Source organism: Montipora capricornis, chromosome 11 (assembly GCF_036669925.1).
Source record: "Montipora capricornis isolate CH-2021 chromosome 11, ASM3666992v2, whole genome shotgun sequence".
Taxonomy (NCBI): domain Eukaryota; kingdom Metazoa; phylum Cnidaria; class Anthozoa; order Scleractinia; family Acroporidae; genus Montipora; species Montipora capricornis.
The window spans coordinates 33,078,714-33,088,713 of NC_090893.1; the positions used below are offsets into that span (position 1 = coordinate 33,078,714).

General features: G+C 38.8%; 2 protein-coding genes across 5 annotated transcripts in view; both read left to right on the top strand.

The window, feature by feature from the left end:
* The window catches only part of LOC138024826 (uncharacterized), a 437,788-nt gene that overhangs the window by 167,718 nt on the left and 260,070 nt on the right, over positions 1-10,000 (top strand). The gene's annotated exons all lie outside the window — the stretch shown is intronic.
* On the top strand, positions 1,874-8,710 carry LOC138023748 (allatostatin-A receptor-like). 4 transcript variants are annotated; one of them, XM_068870808.1, is made up of 6 exons: positions 1,882-1,958; positions 2,256-2,352; positions 5,922-6,085; positions 6,812-7,082; positions 7,418-7,663; positions 7,983-8,710. In XM_068870808.1, exons 3-6 carry the CDS (start codon positions 5,958-5,960, stop codon positions 8,292-8,294), a joined length of 957 nt encoding a protein of 318 aa, XP_068726909.1. In that variant the 5' UTR covers positions 1,882-1,958; positions 2,256-2,352; positions 5,922-5,957; the 3' UTR covers positions 8,295-8,710. The 4 variants fall into 4 exon arrangements, with proteins under 4 accessions (XP_068726908.1, XP_068726909.1, XP_068726910.1 ...); XM_068870807.1 differs by lacking the exon at positions 2,256-2,352 and having other exon boundaries at positions 1,874-1,958; XM_068870809.1 differs by lacking the exons at positions 1,882-1,958; positions 2,256-2,352 and adding an exon at positions 3,078-3,213.

Consider the following 10,000-nt stretch of genomic DNA (forward strand, 5'->3'; position numbering starts at 1 on the left):
TTGAAATATTGAAATATTGTACGAAGTTTATTTACGTCGCTACGCGAAATACACCAGGAACAAGGCATCATTGCTAATCATGATAACAAACCAATTTTCACGGCGAACACACCGTTCCCACTGCGAAAAAAAGATGGTGACACGGGCAATAGAACAACAAAAGATAACCTTTGCAGTTTAAAAGAAAAGAACTCGTCTCCAAACCACTGACGTCATCATCTTGGGGAAACCGCTTTAAAAAAAACATAACCATTCACAGAACAATTGCCAAAATGCCGTATGAAGTGGTTTCCGGAATCTCTCTGAAAAAAGAAATCAAAAAGCCACAAATGAGTGGACAAGTCACAACTACATCAAATACAGAGCAGGAGGATAGTCAATAATTTGAAAATGTGGATGAGCCAGACATTGAAGTAGAGTGGTGTCTGACATTTGCAAACTGCAGACCGCGGACTGCAGACCAACCTTAGTGCTAACCATTTAAAATCAGAGCCTAGAAATACTCATGAAGAATTTAAGCTACACTAAGTTCATGCACGCACCCCTAGGACCAGCTTACTGAAAAATATGCTACACGTACTTGCTAATAATTGATGGGTTTTTGTTAATGTTTCCAACTATCAATTTCAACCTAGTTTCAAATAAAATGACCCAGATTGAAATTAAAATTAACCTGGATTTAAATTTAACTGTAACATATCCATATTTGTCCGCTTGATTTTGGTCACTTGGATAAGCTAAGCCTGGCGTTTAAAAATCAGGACAGTCAACTCTCCCGGATAATCCGAAAGTCTCCAGATTTTGGACCATATCTCCCGATCTCAAGATTGCGACGCCGAAGTTTGTCACTTTGTGTTGTTTGAGTTAGTTTAAGGACGGTGCCTATTAATTTAAAGGTATTTTTGTCACGGTTTATGACTATGCAGGAAATGTAGTTCTTAACAAGTGTTATTGAGATCCAAAAAGAAAATTGGGGGTAACCACGCATTTTTTAAAGATAAATGATAAATAGTATTTGTACAAACCTTCTTTCTCAAATTGAAGCTTAATTATCTCTCAAAAATGCATGGTTACCCCCAATTTTCTTTTTGGTTACCAAGAGTACTTACTAAGACGTACTTTCTCCGGATAGTTTTAAACCACGCAAAAACATCACTGTATCAGTATATAAGAAGCACCGATAGAAAACTCGAGTATCTCGGGACGTGCAGAACGTATGCGCAATACCAATTGCAGGCATTGTCCTTAACATCGATAATACCCAAGAGAAAATAAAGGGGAAAGAGAGGGCCTCCCCCATACGTGACCTTTTCCATAGGTAATATGTCTCAAGTTATTTTTAGATCGACTCCCACGCTATACAGATCTCAAGGATATTAGGCAACAGCCAATCATATGGTGGGAATGTGTTCTCTGAGCTTGGACTATCAACACGGGACACATGCCAGCCATCTCTGTGGCTGTTGCCTGAGCTCATTGGGATCTGTACAGCGTGGGGGTCTATCCAAAAATAACCTGAAAATGGCATGCATGGGGAATGCCTTTTCTTTCCCCTTTATGTTTCATGTATTAACAAAATTCAAACGTTTACTTTCCTCAAAAACTCCGGTAAACAGTTCTTGCAAGCGTTGCTGTTGACGGATTGTAATTTAAGCAATAATGTGATAATTAATTTCGTCTGAAAAAAAAAAACAATGAAATCAATGAATGACATCTTTTTCGCGTGTTTTTTTACTTTTACCTTCGGTGTGTGAGGTCTTGTGTGACAGTGTACTTTGTTTTTTGGCGTAAAAGAGGTAGTATGACGTCATCGGAAATGAGGTCAAATGCGTTATGACGTCATCTGTTATCCCATCTCTATCAATTCTCAATTTTTGAATTATTTGGGGGTTGACAGTTTGGAAGATATTGGTGTGTTAACTGAAACAGCAAGTCAGTTTCCTCGTTGACAATTTCAGGTCAGTGTAGTTTTAAATTTGATGACTATAGTTGCTAACGGGATATTTAATAAAGAAGGCGTTTTTAGTGTAGTAATAACAGACTACCTTACGCCTAACGGAGTCTCGTATATTTCCGGATGGCTTTTTGTAATTGCTGAACTAGGAAGTTGGTGCGATCTGAATCGAAAAGTTTGAAACATGTAACGGCTGTTAATGTCTTTTTAGTCCATAAAGATAAGGAAGGAAGGAAGGAAGGAAGGAAGTTAGCTAATTAATGATTACTGATTAATGGACTGTATTTTTCCATATTCGTAGAGTCAATACAGTCTTTGCATTTTCCCAGAGTTTATTTCCTCTGCTGAGTGATTCAGACAGATAAACTCCACCCGCAGCAGTATCTTTCCGGCTTTTTGTAAGTCACATGATGTTATGATATTGCCAGACTATATTGTTATTCAAAGTGAGGCGCTCTGAAAGTTCAATACGAAGTGGAAACCATCGTAGTTTAATCAACACTTTTCTTCAACACTTGACTAATAAGAGCACCTAGGGTTCTAGTCATTTTAATCCACCAGGCCAAACTCCAAAAATTCCCATCACGTAGGTTCCCTCTTTAATTAGCTTCAGTTAAGTACTCTTTTAGTAAACATAACTAACCGCAAACGGAAAGAATAACACTGACAGGGATGACTGATGATCATAGTGAAACTGGAAGTTAACTGAAGCAAAACTTAAAACGCATGTAAACTATGGGCAATTAGAAACAAGCTGAGATCCGAACGTCATAAACTCTTATCTTTGAAAATGATACTGCCAGACTATATTGTTATTCAAAGTGAAACGTTCTGAAAGTTTAATACGAAGTGGAAACCATCGTAGTTTAATCAACACTTTTCTTCAACACTTGACTAATAAGAGCATTTAGGACACTAGTCATTTGAACCCACCAGGCTAAATTCTAAAAATTCCCATCACGTAAGTTCCCTCTTTAATTAGCTTCAGTTAAGTATTATTTAGGTAAACATAACTAACCGCAAACGGAAAGAATACCACTGACAGGGATGATTAATGATCTTAGTGAAACTGAAAGTTAACCGAAGCAAAACTTAAAATGCATGTTAACTACGGGCTATTAGACTGAAACATCCTGAGATCCAAACGTTATAAACTCTTATCTTTGACAATCGTCGACACCAAACGCTGACAAAATTTATGTCGTCTTGGATGTTTACCCGCGGTACAAATTGTCAATTACATCAACCTGAGTCACAGGGTAAGTCCCGGCCTCTTGGCCTAACGTTAAGCGCTGCATGTATCATCCATCAAAGTTCCTTGAAAAGGCTCAATACATATTCAAAGGAGTTCAGAAAGCTTCTTCCTCGTTAAACTGCCCGGCGTTCAACGACAGCGAAAAGCATGAGTTGACTTATGGCATGAATGAGAGGTATGTCCACTGCAAGTGAAAAAAAAAAAACACTGCTGTTGTATGCACGAAAGTGAGAATGGCTCACGTATGCATGATATTTGCGGTTTGCGCGCAAACTAAAAGTTGGTTCTTCTAAACGTTGACGTCATTTCCTATTCGAGTTACCAAATATAATGAAAATAAAAAGTTGCTATACAGGAACTGAAATAACGATCAATAAGTATTATCGTTCTGCGCTTGGCCTTGTTAAACTCAGCGAAAAAAATTGAATTGGTTAGGAAAACGAATGTCAGATTTGTGCACTTGAAATGAGAAAAAAAAAAAAAAAAAAAAAAGCATTGCCGTTAAATGCAAGTGTGAACGGTAAAAGTACGCAAAATAATCCCGGTTTGCAACGGAGAGTTTGCAGAGTGTTGATCATTAGATGCATCATCCCAGGACTAGAAGAGATATTCGTACTTGGTTAGTGCGTTTAAACGAACACTACTAAATAGAGTCGGATAATAATTGGGTAGCGGTCACCTGCTTTAACTCTATGCGTCAGTTGCATGACAGTTTTACAAAAGAAATTACAAATACGAAGGGTCTTAAATTTCTGAATCAGTTGGTTGGTAAAAAAGTATTTAATTAATATATAGATTTAGGAAAGCCTAAAAGTGGAGCGCCCTGGTTATTTATTCTTACTGCCTGTAGGGTTAGTGAAAATAAAAGGTTTCGAATTGTCCGCGTTTTAATATTTCCGGTTGCTGCTTTAATAATTTTCTTTGCTTTCTTCTATAGAAAAATTCATTGCCTATAGCTAACTAGTAAATTGCACGGTACTTTTTACTCTTAAAACCGATATCTCATGAATCACGAAGCGATGTGTACGATATCGGTTTTTCGAGTGAAATTTACTTTGGAATTCCCCAGTTTGACAATGAAATTTCTTAAACCGCATGAGTTTTCAAAGAAAACAAGCACAGCGAATAGGAATCACGCTAAAAAAGAAAAATAATAAATAAATAAAGAAATTGTCAGTTCAAGGTCAAAAAAGAGTTTTACTGATGTACTTTATTCCACTTTATCTCTGAAAACGAGATCATTCACATTTTGATGTATTTCTTTGAAACACGCCAGGTTGGCGCGCTTGGAACAAGAATCGGCAAAATGCATTCAAGAAAGGACAAACTTCAAACAAGATCCGCTCCAACACTTAAATAACGTTTAGGTGCTTAACACAAATTTTTGAAATCACAAGCTAGTGAAATTTCCCCCTAGTTTTACGAGAACTTATTGCGATTACGTGTTTATAACATAATGGCAAAATTTTCTTGTCACTGTCGAGGCACATCGAAAGTCAGTTGGGCAAACGGATTAAAAAGCACTTGATCGTTTGCATGTTAGAGCAAAACAAACAAATCAACTTTTTTTCTTTATGTCAAAAAGAATACAGGTAATTTTCATTTAATTCCAGTTGACAACAAAAATTCGATTTTCATTCCTGAACAGAGGAGAAACCGATTAAACCACTTTTTGAAAATAACAAACGGTTTAGTGCCCAAGAAAAGAATTTGTGAAGTAACTTCTACCACTAAATATAAGCTATTACTGGTATTCTGTTTTGTCGTTGTCATTCTCTTTCGCGCTCCTTTCGATTCGTTTCTGTTCTAGGCATAGGTCTCCAGGCATCATGTAACCTTATCAGAGCTTCTAAAGGTATGCCAAAAATTGCATTACGGAGAAAAAGGCAGCTCTAAGCAAATTAAAAATAAACACTCAGCTTTAAATTTATATTTCTCCGACGCTGGACTAGAATAACTGCTTAGCCGCCTTGTGGACCACAGCTATCATGATATGTCAAACTGGATTGAAACCAGCGAAAAATGCAGAAAGAAAAAAAAACATTTTCCACCTGAACACGAAAATCGTTGACTGTGTAAGAACTTTCGTTGACGTAGTATGGCCGTGTAGCCGCGTCGAGCCACAGAAAGCGCGCGGAAAATGAAACTTCGCTTATATTTAAGTGCGTTAACATGGGTTGAGCCTGCAATCCAATGGAAAACTAGTACCTGGTCAGCTGTCAACTTTAAAAAAAAAACTTACCTCGGTGAGCTGTGAGGTTGAGCCCGTGATATGGTCACGTGATACTGGTCAGCAGATACCTTGTTTTGACAGGTGTCAATTGATCAAAACATGGATCTCCAATATCAACGATGTATGCTGTAAACTAGCATGATACTGGTCACATTGGCACACATGGATAAGTGAACGAACGTACGTACGTACGTATGTACATGCGTACGGATGATCGATGACGTCATTGCTATAAAACCAAGATTTCTCGCATCGATGGGTTACCATATTTTCTGACCTAATTTTTTTGTAATAGCGGAGCCCTGCGCGCGCCGATGCGCGCGCGCGGAGCTCCGCTATTATGAAAAATTATATGTAGATGATGTATTTAAAACTAGCCACTGCCTTGTTGCCGATTCAAAAATTGAAACCAAAGTAAATCTTTGTTTTCTTGTACTACTGGAAACATGCATGGTTACAAATGGTTAATTATATTTAAGGTTTTCCAACCCGCAACCGCTTTGCATCCTGGAGCCATGTCCACCTACTCGGATTTTGATTCAGCAAAGATTGCCATTATAACAGTTCATTCAGTACTCACCATTGTCAACATCGTCGGGAACTCGCTGGTTTGTGTTGTCATAATGAAGTATAAACTTATGAGGTATGTTGGAGACTAACAAGGTTTGAGTTTGAAAACTTTGCAAGGCCTAGGTAGTTGATTGGTCCTAACAGTGCACAGGACGTGTGTTAGGCATGAACCTAGTATAAAGCCTCGCCAAGATCTAGGGGTGTGCCAATGGTCAAGGGGATGGGGAATAAGAGGGAATAATTCACAGCAAACGTCTCTAAGGTCGCAGATTCACACCATCGTATCTAAATCAATACCTATTACATATTTGACAATTTTAGGTGGTTTCCCATCGGATCAGACGACTCAAATGCATAATATAGTTTTCTTGGATTGAGATGGTGTTTTTGTCTTTCCCATGTACTGTACCTTGCTTAATATACCCTTGCAAAGAGCCACTGATTGAACGTGTGTATTAATGAATTATTTTAAAAATTTCCTTTATACTTCAGTTTACACTGAAGTGGTATAAGGTTGTGCTTAGAATAGCGTAGCTGGGAAGAATGAGATTTACAAATGAATTTTGGCACCCAGCTAGCTGTGGTTGAAACTATGACAGATGCTTTTTGGGAGTCACACACTTCATTCTTGTTTTACTAAGAAATCCTCTGAGCCCGAGCCCCCCTTGGTTGACAAATGATGAATGGTTCCTTACAATTCATCAACATTTTTTTTTCCACTTACGTTTCACACTCTGCCGTCTCTGTATATGCTGTGCTTTAGGACTAGTAATAAACCCCCATTTCCTTACTTCAACAGGACTTCAATAAATTGCCTTCTGATGAACTTGGCCATCGCAGACATGGTCGTTGCTATATTTTTTGTCCCAAGACATATTCTCGTGCACACTTTCAGCCACCCAGATAGGGTGACAGGAACGTTAGTATGCAAACTTCTCACAGGAGGAAATTTGGCCTGGGTTGGGGGCACCGCCTCGATTGTCACTCTGGTTGTCATAGCAATTGAACGTTACTTTACCGTGGTATATCCTCTTGGAAACAGAAGTAACCTCACTAACGGTAAACTGAAGGTGAGAAAGCAAGCTTCTTTGTCAGTCAAAAGCTAATGGCTTACTTTAGTTTTAAAAGTTATTATGGATTTGATTTAGATAGTGGCCATTGACTATGGCTGCATTTAAATGATGGTTAGAGTCTTTTTACATTCGAGATAACCGGTCAAAATAACAGGTCCTCAGAGGAATTTAGAATGGGAGATTCTAGATTCTCTAGGTATGACATTAGTCACTTTTATAACGGCTGTAGCATTGATATCCTGCTTCACATACACGTGCACTCCTTATAAATTCAGTACTAAGATAATAGCACCAGACCGTAGCATCACACCTTTTACACGCTGTTATTTTAGGTAATTATTCCCTCATCTTGGATCTTTGGTGCAATCTTCATGGTCCCAACGTTTCTGGTGAAGGATTTTGACAAAGAACGGGGCTTATGTGTTCCGATGTGGCCTAAAGATTGGACGGGGATAGCTTACAGCCTGTCGTGGTTGCTGATCTTGGCAGTGTTTCCAGTCTCATTGATGATGGTCTTGTACTGCAGAGTCATATACACTTTGTGGTTCAAACGTTCAGAATTAAATCTTCGACAACAGGTTTGAAACGAAAAGAATCACTTTATCTTAATTGCCAAAATGATGTAAGTACATGTAGTTGATGTAAGTACATGTAGTTAGGATCACGTTACTTTAAGTAATGCTTAATTCAGCTAAATATCTGAAATTCATTATATTTTTTTTATGACCAGTTAACAAATTAATGAAACACACGTGTTTTAGACGTCACTCGACTTAAGACGTTAGCACTATGCTTACATATTAAACCAGGTGTTATTTTTTGGATCAACGGTTGCATCTTCTGATTTGTTTCGTGTTCAATATGATACTCAATTGTTCTCAACATTTAAATCAACAGGGTGTGGTGAGAATACGAAAGCGAGTTACCCTGATTGCTATAACTGTCAGTGTCATCTTTGGAGTGTGTTGGTTAGCTCAGTCAATAAGCTATGTTCTTATGTTTCATATCCGCACACACGTCTTTGGAAATGTGATGTACGTTGTTTGTACCACAATGATCATGGTCAATTCTGCCATCAACCCGTTTATCTATGCTCTTTTGAGTCAGCGATTCAGGAAAAAGATCAAGGAGATGATGACCTGCACTGTGATCTGCGTTGGAGCCATTTACAAACTGTATCCAAAAAGGAAATCCAGAAGAATGGAGTGACAATAAAGTCGCTCAAACGACCCATTCATGAGGTTCAAAGCTGCAGTGTGTCTGTCTTACGACAGCAAACGTCAATTATTCTCAACAACAAGTAACCCTAAAACAAACACGTTTGTTATATATTCTTATTTTACTTTAAAAGAAGAGCAGCGGCAGCAGCTATTAATCTTCGGAATGCACGACAGAGATCCGGGATTGACTAGAAGCTATATCGGACAGGTTGTCTCTCTGCCTGTGCGTTTGTCGTTTGCTCCCTCGATTATAAGTAGTACGTCTTCTTCATACAAGAGGAGCCATAGCAAGAAGACGAAAAAAGGGATACCCAACTATTGTTTGCAGTCTTCTAGGAAGGCCGTAGTTGCCTTACAAAATACTGGATTAAAAAACTGTGAAAAATAAAAATTTCAATGGAAAAATATCGACAGATACTTTTGCAACTCTGTAAGGGTAATTCTGGTGGGTAAATTCTGTTCTTACAAGTGCGAAATGATATAGTAGCAATTTTAGGAAATCCAAGCTCAGTTTTGACATTCAAGGAATAAACCTCTATCCCCTAAAACGACTAAGGACCTAAATCTTCAGCCACATAATCTGAGGGGAACAGTGTCTTAGAAGGAAGTTTACAAAAAGCAATAAAACATATCATCTGGAAACACTAAAACCAACGCTAAAATCAGGACAAGTTGTACTAGAATTTATGCTTGCGCGAGTGTTTTTCTCCGGCCATTGTTTGCACTTCCAGATGACGGTTTTCCGAATGCTCTAACCTCGGTTGACACATCACCAATGATTTAATAAATATAGTGTGCCAGAGTATGCCTTGAAAAAGGTAATAGCGTGTTAATTAAAAGACCTAAAGAATAACGGGTCTTTATAGTACAGCACTTGTCTCAAGTCGTCAAGTACAGGTTTATTCAAATAAGGTGACGTTTCTCGTTTTATTAACCCGTGAATGTGCAAGCTATGAGCGGGTTAAAGTGATGAGTGAGGAAGTATAATATCCTCACTGCATACTCATTACCTCATCGCATAAGGTTAAGTTATGGGAAGAGTTCGCGACTGCTGAAGCAATAGGCATGCAACGAGGATAAAGCGTAGGGTGCTGTCAACCGCCCCCAGGGGTGGTGGGTGGGTCGCGAAAGTTGGCCGTCGTCCCGGAGTACGGTTAAAATGACCACGTTTCAGATAAAATATATACTCTAAGACCGCAAGGCATCAACACCGCAATAAGCGTGCGCGGAAACGGGGGAATTCGAACGCATAATGAAAACTTCTGCCATGAGCTAATTAATTATGCAGTGAGAATAGTAGTCACTTCGTTCTTCCCAGACGCACGCACGCACTCACTCACTCACTCACTCACTCACTCACTCACTCACTCACTCACTCCTTCCCTCCCTCACTCGCTCACTCACTCACTCACTCACTCACTCACTCACTCGCTCACTCACGATTATAAGCTCGAGATTTTATCGCGTGATAGCACTCTGTAATCATCTTTTCTCTTCAGATGAACGGGAGTTTTGTTAACTGGAAGCTGACCGAAGAAAGCTCTGGAAATTTATCACGTATAGTTGGCATAACTACCATTTTCCTAATCAGAAGCGAGCAAAGTTGGTTGTTCCGTCTGTTTTAGCAGAACTAGATCTTAAATTAATTATAGACCGTAAACTGTGCACGTGAGGGACCACGTTATCACATATTTC

Coding starts and splice junctions, on each gene's coding strand:
- LOC138023748 (XM_068870807.1), top strand. CDS start 5,958: ATGTCCACCTACTCGGATTTTGATTCAGCAAAGATTGCCATTATAACA. Junction 6,086..6,811: donor ATGAAGTATAAACTTATGAG/GTATGTTGGAGA, acceptor TTACTTCAACAG/GACTTCAATAAATTGCCTTC. Junction 7,083..7,417: donor TCACTAACGGTAAACTGAAG/GTGAGAAAGCAA, acceptor CTGTTATTTTAG/GTAATTATTCCCTCATCTTG.